The sequence below is a fragment of the Oratosquilla oratoria genome, chromosome 26 (genome assembly GCF_046742065.1).
Source record: "Oratosquilla oratoria isolate Oo_2021 chromosome 26, ASM4674206v1, whole genome shotgun sequence".
Lineage (NCBI taxonomy): Eukaryota > Metazoa > Arthropoda > Malacostraca > Stomatopoda > Squillidae > Oratosquilla > Oratosquilla oratoria.
In genome coordinates, this window is record NC_134802.1 from 54,647,177 (window position 1) to 54,665,042 (window position 17,866).

Here is a 17,866-nt window from a genome sequence, read left to right on the forward strand (position 1 = left end):
CAGGCATAAGGATTTTTACCTATAATTTGACACCGTAGCTGGTTTGTAGGGATGATCACTTTCTACCCAAGCATAGTGATGGCTGGTGGTAGTGTGGCATCCCTCAATGGTTTCTGTGACAGCATTCTTCTGTGTTGCTAAAATCAAGTTGTTCAAAGCAGCAACATGAGGTAAAATTTCTTGAATAAGGCCTAACACTGCTACAGCACTCTGCAAGTTGTAAATATATCATGATAATAATGTACTAAAAGAATACATGTTTATACTTTATAAAAATGGACATAATACCTTCCAAGCATAAAATGAATGGTACATACAGGGTACAGACATCACATCAAATTGTAGGTAAAAACTCAATATTCATACATACATATACCAAGGGCTTTTTCTCCCTTATAAGGGAGATAGCCAGTCAAAGGCATAAATCCACTCCCACTCATTTTGTTCCCACATACTCCACTCCCATTCACCACCCCTCCTTTTCTCTTTTCTTGGCTCCTCCTGGATGATGGGTCATCCCTGCATCTCATCCACTGCCCTGGGTCAGATGCAATGCAGCAAGACACAGCACATCCACAGCAAAGCCATTTCACATAATTGGCGACCCTCCCTTTCCATCGCCTCATGCAGAAAAAGAGATGGGGAGAAATCACTTCGCACTTAATCAAAATATCATTCACACATACTCCCTCCTCTACCCCATCCCCCACCCATTCCCTTCCATGCATCACACTATCATCCACACACAACCATTCTCCACTCACCCATATCTTTTGTCTTCTCCCTCCCTTCCTCAACAGACATTCCCCTCTTTCCCAATGTCCCTTTTATCCCATCCATCCACCTCATCTTAAATGTGAATAAGGCAACAGCCTACTTGTACAGTTGTATATATATATTTAATCTGGCAATCCCCCAAGGTTACTTTGGAGATTGCCTTGTATGTGTAGACCAGTGAGCAGTCTGGAACATTAAAAAAAAGAACACTCCCAGACTTTAATTCACCAATGTAGAAGTAACCTACAACTATACAACTTCTACATTCTGCGTGTGCATTGAAGGAGACGAAAACAGACACATTGAACATCAAAGGAGATAATAACATCAAACACATTTAAACTCTTCCTTTTTTCCATGTTTCTGCCCCATACAGTGCTGTTGGCACAATCACTCCTTCTATAGTCTCCTCTCAGCATCCATTTCTAAATGTCTATTTCTCATTACACTTTTTAATCCACCAATGCATTTACTTCCCTCTCTCAATCTCCATTCTACCTCTACCTCCACTCCTCCCTTTCCTACCACATTCATCCCCAAGTATCTAAAGCTATCCACTTCCTTTTACCTTTTCTTCTCTACTTGATTCACCTCCCCTTCCTCTCTTAATTTCCTTCCAAAACCTCTTTTCATTACTTTCAAAAATTTTTGTCATGTTTTTACCTCATTTCACATCTGCTCTCCTTTTTGCCTCCTTTATCTTATGCTTTACTTCTCTTCCCTTTTCTTTGTGCCTCTCGTATGATTCCCTTACCCTATTTTGCAAACAATTGGTGAATGCTTGTTTCTTCTCTTCTACAACCTTTGTTTCATCATCCCATCACTCACCACCCTTACTACTATTTCCTCCCATCCTCCTTGTTCCACACACCATCTTTGCACACCTTGCAACTTCCTCCTTGACACATCCTCATTCCTTCTCCACTCCTAGTTCTACTATATCCTTCACTCCTTCCCACTCTTCTCTAAGCTTCTTTTTGTACTCCTCCTTTTCTTTCTCATTTAAGCAGTTTACTCTATGCACCTCTTTCTCCTTCTATCCTTCACTCTCAACTTTCCTTCTACCTCAAAATGATTAGATATTCCCCCACTCTCTACCCTAAAAACATGTACATCCAAAACTCTTCCTACTCAGAAAAGTATTATTTACGGTATTCAATTTCTGCGTCAAGTAAACAATTCATACATAGGGACCACACTATATACAATTACATAAAGTTAAAACTTACCCTAGAATCTGATGTTGCCACTCTTCCAACATATGACAACACAAGAGGTAAAAGCATGGTAATCATGGGTGCAGTCCCTAGCACCTCCACAGCCATGTCATCTCCTACACCAAGGCCCATGATCATGAGCTCTGTTACCGAGCGTATGATACTGCCAGCCATGGTCAAAGCAGACTTTCTTGCTTGTTGCTCAGCTATTTCTCGAGTATTCTGCTGACTTTCTGGATCTTGTGGAGTACTGCAAATATCAAGAAAAATAGTGAGAATTGATAATGATAAACCTATCATTCTTTGGGTACTGCATTGTCCAAATACCAAGTAGTTGCACCATGTGTTGAGATGGCAAGGAGAGGAGGATGCCTCCCCACCCAAGAAGGACAGTGGACTTACGAGTCCTACTGAGGACACCAAATGGACACAAAGAGTCCCCACTTTCTCATGGTGGTGTGGCCCTGAGGGGCCAGCACTTGGTCTTTGGACTGGGTCAGAGAGTTACACTTTACATACTCCCACACAACTCCTAATTTTCTCCCTTTCCTATATCCCTGTTTTTTCACACAAGGAGATCAATACACTGACACCTGTCCTCCCACTTCTCCCATTACCTGGCAACATAGAAATTAACCCAGGCCCTTACACTTGCCCCACATGCACTAAATCCATTAACTAAGCACAAGCATCCATCAAATGCAACACATGCCATGAACATACATACATATACCAATGGCTTTTTCACCCTTACAAGGGAGGTAGTCAAAGTTAAAGGCATAAATCCAGTCCCACCCATTTCATCCCCACATACTCCACTCCCATTCACCACCCCTCCCTCCCTCTTTTCTTGGCTCCTCCTAGGTGACAGATGACAGAGCCAAACATACCATCACATAAACACACCTTAAACATACTAAACGGACACACTATTGTTGCACATTTCAGTTCCAATTATTATTATTTTTTTTTTTCCAGAATGTACCTAGGAATAAATACGAGTAAAATGGGTGGGGTGGGTGGATCCCTTGGCTGGCTACCTCCCTTATAAGGGGGAAGAAGCCTCTTGGTATACAGATAGATATTCTAGGAGTCTTCAAAATCTTGTTTATCACCACTATTACTGTTCTATCAGGTCACAATTTGTTGCAGCCTTCTACATATGTATACCAAGGGCTTTTTACCCCTTATAAGGGAGGTAGCTAAAGTCAAAGGCATAAATCCTCCCACCCATTTCATCTCTACATATTCCACTCCCATTCACCACCCCTCCCTCCCTCTTTTCTTGGCTCTTCCTGGATGACCAGTCATCCCTGCATCTCACCCACTGCCCTGGGTCAGAAGCAATGCAGCAAGACACAGCACATCCACAGCAAGGCTGCTTCATTTGATTGGCAACCTCCCCTCTCTGTCCCCTTATGTAGAAAAAGAGAAGATGGGAAGAAATCTCTTTGGGCTGCATCAAAATATAATTCATACATTCTCCCTCAAACCCCCCCACCCCCATTCCCCATCCACTTCTTTCCATGCATCACAACACCATCCATACACAATCATTCTCCACTCACCCCTATCTTCTGTCTTACAGCCTTCTAATACTTGAAAAGCAATACCGAAAACATAAATACACATTCTATTTGAAATATTAAGAAACACTGACAAAAAAAATTCTTTTCAAAACTTGCCTTTTGACTTGGCTACCTCTCTTGTAAGGGGGGAAAAAGCCCTTGGTACATAGTTAGATAGATAGACTGACCAATACATGGGCTACAAACTGTATGTCATATTACATAAATACATCAACTAACCTCCTTCTCTCATTACATGAATTTACCAACCTACATTCTCTTACCTGTAGTAAAGGATGTGTGGAATCTGTCCCCTGATATGATTTGTGCCATTGATGGAAAGGCTACAAGTGGTGAAAGTGAATATAGTTCCGTCAGGTCCCTTCACTGTTGAAACACCACTGTCTCCATTACTTGTTCGTCCTCCATGATTGCACAGCCGAATGGCAAACTTCACTCCTTCCTTTAGTTTCCAACACAAAATAAAAGATTAATATATATGTAAAAAGTTAAAAATACATACATACATACATACATATACCTTTACATGGGGGGTAGCCAAAAAGAAAAAGGCATAGAAATCACTCCCACCCATTTCATTTCCCATAAATAGTTTTTAAAAATGGGAGGGGCATTAAATGGGCTTTAATGTGTATAAAATATATGTTCTGAATTGGCACCCATTTAGTAAAAGGGAAAGTGACTACGTTATATACATACCCTACGTTATATGAATGAGTAAAAATTAGCAATGAATGTGGATATCAGAACTGGATAATAAAGTAATTAATTGAGAAAATCTGGCCAATACAAATGAACCCTCTATTCTGATAGCCAAAAAAAAATTTGTTCTAACAATCTTTTTCATTATATCTCATCTACAACAAACTTAAAAGGATTTAGTTGAATAGGAAATTGAGCTAAGGGTTACCTCCTTTATAAAGAGAAGAAGCCCTTTGAATATATAGCCAGATTGCTGACTGAGAAAACTTACATATTCCATCATTCATTTATTCATTCTTATAACACTGATAGATAAAAAATCTAATATACTGAAAATATGTGATATATTTTTCTCTTTTCTGCCCCAAATATTACATAAATACTATGATTCCATTTGATTTAATAAACAAACACTTAAAGAATAACTAAATATATACAGTTCTCATTACTAACCTTGATTGGAACTGGTCTTTCAAACTTGATTTCCACTATATCAGCAACTGCATCATCAGGACCAAAAGTTCCCCGAACCATTTCAATCACCTTCCATCTTTCCAGTGCAAATGAAGCATCTTGGCCACCACCACTTTCGTCTAGAAGCTCTAATTCATAGTCATAGGTGCCTACACCACCATAGATGCAAACACCCGCAACAACTATTCCTGGACGGTCTACAGCAAAACATATTGCATCTGGTGAACCATTTCCTGTATTCCATGTTCGACTTTGAGATGTTCGAGTAAATCTTGAAGGAGTGACATGTAGAACGCGACCTCCAGCAGGTACTTCACCCTGACCATAAAGAAACATAGTAACCCATTTTAAGTACATTTAAATATGAATAAATTGGGTGTATGTACACGACGTCAATACTCTGCATTGGGGTATTGACTGCATTGTTATCATACAGTAGTAATTACAGGATTACATGCAGCCAATGCCTTAGGGATTGTTTTGGGGTGCCCCTATGGATTGGTAAGGAATAGTGGGGAGGTAGGAATACAAGAGGAGGAAAAGGGGAGCAGTTGTTGGTTGTCAACTTAACATATGTGAAAAAAAATATGGAACATAGGTGAAGCTCATAAAACTTTTTTTTTTTCAGATCTAAACTATTTGATTTATGAAAGTTTGGTTCCATAAATTTGAAAATTAACCAAAAGCTATTAGCCCAACTGGAAATATATGGTTTGATTAAGCACAAAATACTCTAATTTTTTCAACTCTTCAGCTGTTACCTGTATTACGAGAAAGCTAGGCATTTAATGCCTTTGCAGAGTTTTGACTTAAGACCATTTACTACCATCACAAATTGCCTCTCTTTCAGACTTGAACTGTCATTCATCTAACTTCTTGCCTACAGACACCAGTGCCCTATTCGGCTCTGTCTTTACACTCCTACTGCTTGTAAATTCATAAAACATACAGGTGCAGTACACTTACAAATAAAACTTTCTGAATTACCTCTGCTGATAATGTTTCTGCTGCTAGTTCTGACACAGCTGCAGCAAGTAAGAGGCAGGTATTGTGCACCAGTCCTGCTAGAGATGTGACTCTTTCGCTCCTCAGGGCTTGTCGAACACCTCCACAAGCAACGCCCAGAAGTCTGTCCAAAACTTCACGAAATGTCCACACAGCTCCAACTCCTTTGTCAACCTGGAATATCATTAAAACACTCTAACCAATTCGGTCATAATAAAAAAAATGACAAAGCACTAATACATAGTAAAAATATTTGCCTTTATACAATAGAGACACATTCTAAAGCTGGTCATACAGTGGTAGTTAGACCAAGAAAATAGTAGAAAATGGTTGTAAATGAAGGGATTTCTCATTGTCTTCTGTATTTTTGCATGAGGGGACAAGAAGGGAAGGTTGTTGTGTAAATGAAGCAGCTGGACCTTCAATGGAAGTGTTGTCTTGCTGCACTGTTTCTGACCTGGGTACAAATCATGTCAGAGGGCTTAAGAATAAATTCAAGATAATACTTATGGAGAGGGAAAAAAAAAAAAAAAAAAAAAAAAATCTGATGACTAAACTTACATGAGTCTTGTAGGTCATATGCTCTACTAAAAGAGGATATCTATACAAGTCCCCAGGCTGTAGAGTGGACAGAGCTGCATTGTCAGCAGGAGAAGGTCGGTGGGTGACTTCCATGTCTGGATCAGTCAGGATAGGACATGTAGCACGCAACTTGACTGACGGTGAAGATAGTGAGGCCAGAACAGCACTCAAGAGACGATCACTATCTCTCGTTTCCTCACCACCCTAAAGGAAAAAATATAATAATAAATACCTACACTCAACAAGATCATATCAGTTCTCAATTTATAGTTAACAAATTTTAATTCACAGTGAATGAGTTACCTTAATTCTGGAAATGGAAAAGAAGCAGTGACCCATACACAAAGAGGATATTATGGAATTATGCACATATATCATTGTGAGAAGCAGAGGTGCATGATATCTCTGGAATATTTCATGTACTACCATGTGCCAAGAGAAGAGGGAGGAAAGAGGGTGGATGGGAGTGGAGTATGTTAGGGATGGAATGGGTGGGAGTGGCTTTTAAGACTTTGTTTTCTGGCTACCTCCCTTGTAAGGGGGGAAAAGCCTTTGGTATATGTATGTACTACCATGTGGGCATTCACTTAAGTTTTTCATACAAACAATCTATTAAATAATCTTCAGCCCCAAGGTTGCTTGACATTCACATGTATTCAACTTAAAGTGAAGGTTCACAGTGAATAAACCATACCACCAAGATTGGTGTAAAGAGGAGGTAAACCACTTCCAACTGTTGGGCCCTGCTGTGGTACCATCTCTTTGCACTTACTCTGGCCTGAACAATATGACACAGGAAAGAGAAGACCCTTCATAGATAAGGTCAACATATTTGTGACATTGGTAGTTGAGGGAGTACTGGTACACAGAGATGAAGAGGGATTGCCAAGGAGGCAAAGAGGCAGTAGACCTCCAAACCTCAAACAAGTCTGTCATTAAAGTGAATAATACCATTTAGCTGGCAGCAAGGGCAGCTGGTGACAAGAGAAGAGGGAGGAAAGAGGGTGGATGGGAGTGGAGTATGTTAGGGATGGAATGGGTGGGAGTGGCTTTTAAGACTTTGTTTTCTGGCTACCTCCCTTGTAAGGGGGGAAAAGCCTTTGGTATATGTATGTATGTATGTATGTAATAAGATCAATTGTTTGCTACAGATGTATATGAAATGTCTGTTGAGCAGGCACCTCTACCTCCCTTCCTTCTCTTATTTCTCCATCTTCAAACCTCTTTTTTGATGATTGGCTTCATCTAACATCATGAACTCCACCACTCACAGTGGGCTAGGATGGTTGTCTCCTTAAAGAAGATTTTTTTTGAAGCAGGTAATCTAATCACTCTTTATGAAATTCTAAAATTCACTTACATATACATATACCAAGGGATTTTACCCCTTTACAAGGGAGGTAGCCAAAATCAAAAGGCATAATTCCACTCCCACCCATTTCATTCCCACTAGAAATAAATATGAAAATTTGTATAAAGATAATTAATGTCCAATACTTACTACTTCTCTTGATGCAAGCAAATCACAGAGGCAGGCCCATTTGAGTTGTCCCGTTGGATAAAAGGCATGAAAGCAACATACGAATGTCTTGTGGCACTCCTCTAAAACAGACACTACTAACTTTGTGAGAGGATTTAGTTCTGAAAAGGAAAACAAAAAGAAAAATTGGCTTAATTCTATTTAAAATTATATCATGATTGCAAAAATTAAAATTATGAATATTACTCTCCTTTCATCATATTACACATGCATCAGGACATGACCGGTCCCAAAGATCTCAGACATAAATGTATGTATATAGAGATCACTAAAAAGGTATTGCAAAATATTCCAAATTACCTGTCACACCCTTCACATTGCAAGGTCATAGTAAAAGGTAACTAAATATGGCAGAGTGAGGGGATTGGGACACTCCTTTCTGTATTTTTCTCACATAAAATGTCAAATTATACTTTGATTTAGCCATGCCCCATCCAACCCCCATGCAAAACTCATTCACTGTCTCATTGTAACACCTTGTAGATGAAGGTTCATTCCTGTCCCCAAACACACAGCTCAGGTCAAAGGCAATACAGCATGACATGACTTCCAAATCAAACCCAAACAGCAGGAGTTGAATTAATTCCCTGTTTAATTTCATGCTGTCCCCACTCCCCTGCTATGGAAGCCCTGTGCCTTATTGCATTGTCTCTGACTTGTGTGATGTGGAGAGGGGCAGAGATGACATTTCATTCATAGGTGATAAAATGGGAAGGGCAATGAATGGGTTCTGGATAGTTGTGAAGTGAGAGTATACTTCGATTCAGCCATGGCCACTGCTAACAAAATATCAAAAGAAAATCCTCACCTTTACCATTACGTGTTTTACTTCTGCGACTGGTGGTGTGGTTTGTGGGTAATGGGTCCGACAACATCTGCCGCAAAAGACCACGGACATCTGCTACATTCTCTGCTAATGTTCCTGTTTCAGTGTTGCTTCTTGTCATTCTCACTGAAAATGTGTACAAAGTTTAATACTGTATGCTTTGTGTTTACTCCTTAGAAAAAGGATAACATTACATTACATGCTATGCTTTCCGGTGCTGGATGAAAATCAGACTACACATTCTTCACCAATTTCTCAAACTCATACACACATTAAGTATGATAACTGGAGAGTAATAAATAGAAGCAAAGAGCTTTGGTTCTTTCCTGTATATTACAATTAGATATTTAAATATGTATGAAGTTTGTCAATAAACAGTTTTCTGTATAGATGCATCAACTCATGGATTAACTTAGAATCTATTTATTCCAGGAGCTTATATGATATAGCCCAAGATAAAACCACAAATGAATTAAAAACTAAGTATGGCAGTTGGAGAAAGACAGGACCCCATGAGTATAGTTCATTTCCTATATATTACAACTAATTAAGTACAATTGGGTACAGTAAATGCAAGCACATGTACACACAGATCAGTGATGAGATGTTTGATTGGAGAATGGTGACTAATTAATATGAGCACTATACCTGAATTTGGATAAACACCATTGATGTAGATTCGCAAAAGCCTGAGACATGCGCTACATATGTAGACCAAGCGCTGCAGGTCCAACATAGCTACTGTTGGACTTGTGCCACAGTTTCCTGAGTGAGTCACCTGATGGAAATTTCAACTTTATCAGTCACCTGTATGGCCTCCCTCTTCACCTCTCAAACAAATGTAACGGCAAAATCAATAAAACATGACAAATAATTTCCACTTCAAACTATCAATGGATTATGGTATCTTCACAGAATTTTAATATAACTGGTGCCTGATATATTTAATTAAGCAAACTCCAATGAACGTGATCATTTACACATCTTAAATGATTTTGGATATTACACAATCCCATTCTATCCTCAAATGAAAAACACTGTTGAGTATTTGATAAAATGAAATCTGTATAACAGTTACTAGTATTAGTCTCTAAAAGGTTACAACAAATCTCTAAATATCGTACTTTAATCATTAACTTCTAAGATAAATCATGAACACTGAAAAAATAAATGAATAAACATTTGAAAGACTTAGGTTAATTTTTTGACAAAATTGGAAATATTCTTAGATGCACTTACTTCTCCAACACAAGACCTTAAAGTTGCCCATGCCCATCCAAGGAGATCAAGGAGTGACTGAAATACATCTTGCTGCAAATCAAAATAAAAAGACGATGTCAACCATCTTGAAACAATTACTCCTTAAGATGCACAATTAAATCAATCAAGCAATCAATCTGTTGCCCCTGGTCTCTCTTGCAGAAGACCTGCAGTCTTCAGGTAACTGGTAATGACCTCTGGGTGGGACCTTAAACCCCTTAGGAAAGATATATTGTGTTGTTTAGGGATTGTTACAGTGGAAAATTGTAGTGGAAGGTGTTCTGTGTTCTCTGTATGATGGTTGCATATGGGGAAGTTTCAATCTGTGTTGGCAATGTTTTATTGCTGGATGGTGTCCTTGAACTTGGTTATTCTTTGCTGCTATTTTGTATTCACTGTGCTGGGTTATCACTGTCCGGTCATCTACATATGGGAGAACATTGGTAGTTGTTCCTAGTTTTGGAGTTGAGAGATACTTCATGAAGAGACTGGACAGTAATGGTAAAAGTATTACGCCTTGAGGGACTCCATTGTGTAGTCGTTTTGCACCTAAGACTTGGTTGTTTTGGGTTACTCTGTATGGTCTTCCTGCTATAGAGTTGGTTAACCACGTCTTATCATTGTTATAACTGTCTGTCTCAATGATCTTTGTGGGTATTACGTGTTTAGGGACCTTGTCGAACACCTGCATACTGAAACCAAAATCCTCCCCAGAAAACACCAAATAAAAATGATAGGTACACAGTTCTATGTGAGGGTTTTTCACCCTTCTCATTCATCTCATTAAACCACACAACACATAATCAACTGAAAAAAAAACTACACCTGCAGCATACCACTCAAACATCTACAACATACATAGCTCTCGTCCCATAAAATACAACTAGGTAAATATACAAAAATAGTTTCACCCTCAGATTACAAAACAAGCTCTTCCAGAATGACCACCAAATTCCCTACTACATTCCACCAATCTCTGAACTTTGTTTATGACTAAAACCAGTTTTATCAGCAGACAACAAAATTTATCTCACAATTATACACATGCATCATATTTTTACCAATAAAATAACACTACACTCCTTTTCATGTACAATAATTCTAACTACAACTGAATAAGAAATCATAATAAAAAAGAAACTTACATTTGAGACATTTAGGAAGAAATCTTTGGAGAGGATAGGTACTGGTTCTGAAACTTCCTGGTTTTGTCTTGTCACAGGCATTCCCTCAGGAGTTAAGATTCGATAAAGAATTTGGGGGATCTGCCCAGCATTAACATCAGTACCATTGTTTGACTTCTTAGATGATTTGAAATAAAACATTACTCTGTAATATAAAACAAAATAAAATTAGACATGAAAATTCATACAAATCTTAAAAACTTTCCCACTTTTAACACATACTTTAAATTTAACTGAACTAAGATACGGACTTTAAAGGCACCCCTATGGAACAGAGGCACACTACTCATAGAGGAGTGCTGAATCTGATGTAGGGTCACATGGCTGGTCCCACCCTTCCATATATTCCACCAGTTTATTAATGATATACTTACTGATCATCAGTGGTGACCATACTTTGTCCAGAAGAGCCACAATCACTACTTGGGCCACTGACTCGTGCCCATGCCACATACCATTTATTAGCCTGCAGGACAAGAAAAGAGTCTTAATGACCTATGTTGATATATGCATGCATATGTACTGAAAGGCCTTCTCCCACTTATAAGGGGTTGGCTGTGTCAAAGCATACAACCACCCTATATCCACTTCATACCCATTCCTCACATCTTAACACTTCATGAATAAAAGGTAATCCATGTCACCTGCCGTGGCACTCTCTAAGGCAATGGGGGAGAGAGGGAGGGAGGGAGAGAGGGGCAAAGGGAGGGAGGGAAGAAAAGGAGAGCAAAAAAGAGAAAAGAGAAAAAGATAGAAATAAGCAAAAAGTGAGAAAAAGAAAGATTGAGAATCAGAGAAAGAGGTGAGATGGGGATCCAATATAAACAATTATCAAACTTCAGATTTACTAACTTGTACAGCAACTGGTTCTTCAAAGAGAAGTGGGTATTTTTGTCTGGCACCACATTCATAAGGAACTTCCTCTGTTTCTGCTAACAATTCTCCATCAGATTCCTGGTCCCCTCCTTCAACTCCAAGCTCAAACAGCTATTGTTGAAAAAAAAAAAAAAATTATATATAAACATAAACAAATCTTTTTAAAATATAAGAATAATAATTATGAGTTAATGTCTTTGGTGCATGCAGACCACTTTGTTATGACAATACTTGTAGGGAACTGTGTAGTAGTTAGCCCTTTTGTTCCCTAAGAATGCACAACAAGAATATATACATGTGAGCAATTTGGCATTGTTTTTGACCTGATGTTGGGAAATAACATATAAAGAATTTAAATAATGTAAGAGCAATGCTCCTCTGGGAGCAATACCATTAGATATGATGCTAGCAATTTCAGTGTGGACAACAGTGTTAGTTTAAGTTCCTGTATTGACATTTAGATACAGATAGATAATATTAATACTTTATGTATGTTGTGTTATGGGGAAATATCTATTTTAGTGTAGACTCAGAGTACATAAAGTCACATTAAACTTAGAAAGACCTGTGCTGAATAAAGAGTAATGATAAATGAGACGTGACACCATACATAAACTGTTCCATATAACAACCACTTAAAATTCTTCAGAAGTTGACCTTCCTAATTATGACACAAACCTTGATTTTGCCTGTGTACTCTCCCCTTCCACCGAAGAGGCCAAAGCCACCAATAAGGACATCAGTATCACACATGAAGCGAATAGCCTCAATGGAATGACCAGCATAACCCCAGCCTCCTCCATGACCTGTACAAGCAGCAGTGTCGTATGTTAATTTCATGTTACATTTAATGATGTGGACTGAAAGGAAATTTGTGGTAGTGAAAGTGCATATGAAGAAAGACAAGCATAAGTATACCTGGGCTGAGAGGATGTTAATGGATTATGGGAAGGGTGGTGAATAAGGGTGAAATGAGTGGAGATGAAATGGGTGGGAGTGGAATTATGCCTTTTGACTTTGGCTACCTCCCTTGTGAGGGGGAAAAGGACTTTGGTATATGTATGGATATGTATACACATATATATATATACATATGGATACTCATACATATACCAAGGGCTTTTTCCCCCTTGCAAGGGAGGTAGCCAAATTCACTCCCACCCATTTCATCACCACCCACTTTCTCTTATTCACCACCCCTCCTTCCCTATCATCTTGGCTCCTCCTGTATAACAGGCATCCCTGCATTTCATCTGCTGTTCTAGGTCACAAGCAATGCAGCAAGACACAGCACATCCACAGCAAGGCCACTTCATTTAACCAGCAACCCCCTCATGTTCACTCCCTCCACCTCTGCCTTCCACACTTCTTTTACTAATCTTTCTTCAACCATTCTTTTCATGTGTCCAAGCCATCCCAATACTCTTTCATTAAACCTATCTCCCAACTCCTTTTCTATCCCTGCTCTCCTCCTCACCTTGTTTCTCCCTCTATCCAGCGTAGTAGCCCCTAACATAATTCTCAGACATTTCATCTCAAATACATTTAAACTCTTCCTCTATTATGTTCCATGTTTCTGCCCCTTACAGTGCTGCTGGTACAATCACTCCTTTATATAATCTCCTCTTAGCATCCATTTCCAAATGTCTATTTCTCATTACAATTTTTAATCCCTCAAGGCATTCACTTGCTTCTCTCATTCTGTATTCTACCTTCACCTCCACTCCTCCCTTTCCTACCACATGTGACCCCAAATATCTAAAGCAATCCACTTCCTCCAGTCTCTCTTCCTTAATACTCAGTTCCAATTTGCTGCCATACTTTCCCTTTGCACATCTCATCACTTTACTTTTACCCACAATTACCTTCAACTTCCTCCTCTTGCACACCTTCCCAAACTCCACCACTAACTTTTTAAATTCCTCCTCTGATCCTGCCACAAACATAGTGTCATCAGCAAACAACAACTGGCTTATATCCCATTTTTCTCCATTTTCACCATCTACAATCTCCGGCCCATTACCCTTCATTTACTTCTCACACCATCCCATCCATGTACATATTAAACAGCCATAGCAACATGACACATCCCTGGTGAAGTCCCACCTTTACCTCAAACCACCCACTATCTCCATTTCTGATTCCAACACAGGCTCGACTACTCTGGTAACAACTCTTGACTGCTCTTAACAGCTTTCCTCCTATCCCATATATTTGCAATACCTCCCACAGTATCTCCTCTCTATCCAATCATATGACTTTTCTAAATCCATAAAGGGCCAAAAAACATCCTTACCCTTTGCCAAAGCTTTATCACATATCTGCCTTATCACAAAAATTTTATCCACACAACCCCTACCTTTCCTAAACCCACACTGTTCCTCACTAATTACTCCCTCTGTTCCTCTCCTAATCCTCTCAATCAAAACCCTCCCATAAGCCTTCCCAACTACACTCAACAAACTGATCCCTATGAAACTACTACACTCACACTCCTTTTACCTTGCAAAGTGGAACTTAACAGCCACTCCTACAATTCTTCAGCACTCTACCCTCTTTTAGATAAACATTAAACAACCTTACCAGCCAGTCCACCATCATTGTACCTCACTTTTTTAGACACTCCACATGACACCCATCTAACCCAGTGGTGCCTTACCTGCCCTCACCATTCTAATAACTGCTTTCACTTCATCTTTTCTTATTTCTCCCCCATAATAATAATATATAAAATTAAATAAAAGATTTACATAAGTATGTAAATAAAAGATGAGCCCCCAATTTTTTTCTGACATACAAAATATCCAATATCCCTTCATTCATACAAATACAACACAGGAAAATGCTTTCTTACACTTACTTTCAAATCTATTCACAGGAGTAAAATCTTCTCTTGTGTACATTCGACAAGTTGTTACTGTATGCGAGTCTTCTTCTGTAACAGTCAGTCCATTTTCATGTGCCCATGTTACAGTGTCAATGCATGAGAGCATATGAAGAGCAACCTGAAAATACAAACATCGTCATTACTACATACGAGTACATACATATACCAAAGGCTTTTTCCCCCTTACAAGGGAGGTAGCCAAAAGACAAAGGCATAGAAAACACTCCCACCCATTCCATCCCCTACATACTCCACTCCCCTCTAACCTCTTCCCTCCCTCTTATCTTGGCACCTCCTGGATGATGGGTCATCCCTGCATCTTGTCCACTGCCCTGGATCAGAAGCACTGTCATAAGACAGCACATCCTCAGCAAGGCCATTTAATTAAATCGATGACCCTCCCTCTCCATCCCCTCATGCAGAAAAGGAGAAGACAGGGAGAAATCCCTTCAGGTTATATCAATTTATCATTACTTGTTATCTAAGTAAAAAAAAAAAGGGGACCAATGATGAATACCTGCTTATGACCCCATCATTCATACATGATTCAAACAAGTTTGGTTTGAATCTCCAAATGTCAAACCACCTTTACATCATATATTGAGAAGCTGAATGATAAACTAAGAGAAGTTAAACCTGTAAGACTATTAGACACATTGTTGAATTATCCTTGGGGAAGTCTAGAACACTGTGAGCAAAGTAATCTTCCATCTTCTCAAATCCACAACTTTTGCTGAGAATCTTGAATGAGTGACAGGGTTTTTGTTTTGTTTTGTTTTTTTAGTGTCCTGCAAGATGAACATCAGAGAGAAACTTCTTCCTGCTGCCCATTTTCACAACTTGCCAACTCCCTCGCCTTCATCTGGAGACACAGATTCTTGGTCTCCAAACCAAAGTCAAGATATATCTTTGTCAACTTCACAATTAATCAATCAATCAATTAATCAATCAAATCAGCCATCCTGAGTCTACTACTGAACAAAAGTCTCCTTCATAGCATTTCATGATTCACATGACAGTGCCAACCTCTGCCACTTCACTACTGCAAACTTCTCTACCTCGTCTCTCCACCTTCTGTCTGGTCTCTCTCTTCCATCCTTCCTATCTCGTGGCATCCACTCAGTAACACACATGCTCCTTCGCTCAGTCATTCGCACCAACTTACCTGTCTAATTCCACTTCCTCTCTTTTACTGCCTCCACAATATCATTCACTCTAGTCTTCACAATACATCCACACAAAAACACATTCAAATTACAAAACAATCTCCTGACGACCAACCACCAAACCCTCTACTCTATCAGCCCCATCATCATCCCCGCCCCTATTTCCCAGTCACCAATAAGTTACCAGCCAGTGCAACCCAAGGCAACGATTATCGTTATTATGCGAAACATCCATTCAAAACTGAAATGCATCAAAATCAGACAAAGTACTATTACCTATGACCTATCAAACCCATTTGGGTATATGACTTACCTGTGCTCGTGATACTTGATAGTCTGGTAGGACAGGAAGGGAGAGTTCTGGGGAGAGCAGATCTCTCAATCCATCTCTACTGTGCACTCCTAATCTTCTTGCTTCTGCTGCCACAATGTTGAAACAGCTTACTTCTTGTTTGGAAGGATCATAACTGCAAATAAAAGTAAAGAAACCTAGGTTACATACAAACACCAAAGGGGCTTTTCCCCCTTGAAAGAGGGGTAGTCGAGTTAAGGCTTACACCCACGCTACACCCGTTTCATACCATTCATTATCCCTCTCATTTTACATCTTCATGGAAAGTGAGTCATTCCTGTTCCCCTAATACATGACTAGAATCAGAGGAAATGCAGCAAGACACAGCACCTCCACAGCAAAGCCTAATAACCGAAGTTGGTTTACTTTCACCGTTCCGTTGCATGATGACGCCCCACCCTCTCATCCACTCAAGAAATATATGGAGCAGAAAATGAGCAAATTCCTTTGGGCCATGTCATTTCCTCATCCATTTACAATTACTCTCCGTTCACATCCATCTTTTGCCATCTCCCTGCTTTACCCAACTGACTTTCCTTTGGCATCCAATACAGGGGTTCCCCTACATATAAAAGGGATACATACTTTTAAACACTTTCATGTGTTGATAATTCATATACTGAAGTGAAATTGGTGTTGCAGTCACTCAAACAGTAAATTTGGTTCTGTACAGTATTTTCATAATCTTTTCATACTTCTCTTCGTACCATCCAAGCATATGCCTTTCATATAGAGAAAATTTTCCTCACTTTTTCCTTCTTGTACCTTCAAATATTCATACTTCAGAGTTTGATATATAGGAGATTCCCTGTACTACCTGCATCCCATACTTTCTCCTCATTTTTGGTTCTTCCTCCTAAGTTCACTCCATCCACTTCTACTTTCCTCACTCTTTTTGCTAGTTTTTATTCAATCATTCTCTCCATATATCCAAACCATCCCAGTATTTTTGATCAGCCCTATCTGCTTGCTTTCTTTCCACCCCAACTCTACCTCACTTCCACGTCTCGTACTCTCCATCCTCATAACCTCCACCACACTTCTCAAACATGTATAAGCTAATCACTGGAGCAGAGAATAAAAATAATTTGAAATAAGTTCATGCTAAGCATTGGGATATAATGCTCATCAGTGTCCTATATTTCTCATTCTTTTTCAAGCTTTTATCATCATGCCTTTCTTACCAAAAGTACATAAGTTACAGAAAGTCCTTCATCATGCCACAGCCATGAATAACTAAAATAAAATCAAATTTATCACTCACCGTTCCATTAACACCCTGAAAGACAACACACTGCTGCATGCTAGACCCCCTGATATCCACCCTTCTGAATCCTCTCTCCCACGAAAGGACAGAGTCCACCTGGCCAGACTGCAGTGCGGCCACCACCCAGCACTTCTAAGCTACCAGAAGAGGCTGGATGACCGC

At 39.3% G+C, this 17,866-nt stretch overlaps 1 protein-coding gene across 8 annotated transcripts in view; it reads right to left on the minus strand.

Annotated features, from left to right (window-relative positions):
- The window catches only part of hiw (MYC binding protein highwire), a 154,775-nt gene that overhangs the window by 99,771 nt on the left and 37,138 nt on the right, over window positions 1–17,866 (minus strand). For all 8 annotated transcript variants that reach the window (XM_076209842.1, XM_076209839.1, XM_076209843.1 and 5 more), the window contains 16 exons: window positions 16,399–16,552; window positions 14,893–15,037; window positions 12,711–12,838; window positions 12,009–12,143; window positions 11,531–11,622; window positions 11,118–11,301; window positions 9,952–10,023; window positions 9,361–9,490; window positions 8,695–8,838; window positions 7,848–7,987; window positions 6,326–6,550; window positions 5,747–5,938; window positions 4,739–5,077; window positions 3,847–4,025; window positions 2,007–2,244; window positions 20–210 (listed from right to left, as the gene is read on the minus strand). In XM_076209842.1, the coding sequence (XP_076065957.1) occupies window positions 20–210; window positions 2,007–2,244; window positions 3,847–4,025; window positions 4,739–5,077; window positions 5,747–5,938; window positions 6,326–6,550; window positions 7,848–7,987; window positions 8,695–8,838; window positions 9,361–9,490; window positions 9,952–10,023; window positions 11,118–11,301; window positions 11,531–11,622; window positions 12,009–12,143; window positions 12,711–12,838; window positions 14,893–15,037; window positions 16,399–16,552 (2,688 nt within the window). The remainder of the gene's footprint in view (window positions 1–19; window positions 211–2,006; window positions 2,245–3,846; window positions 4,026–4,738; window positions 5,078–5,746; window positions 5,939–6,325; window positions 6,551–7,847; window positions 7,988–8,694; window positions 8,839–9,360; window positions 9,491–9,951; window positions 10,024–11,117; window positions 11,302–11,530; window positions 11,623–12,008; window positions 12,144–12,710; window positions 12,839–14,892; window positions 15,038–16,398; window positions 16,553–17,866) is intronic.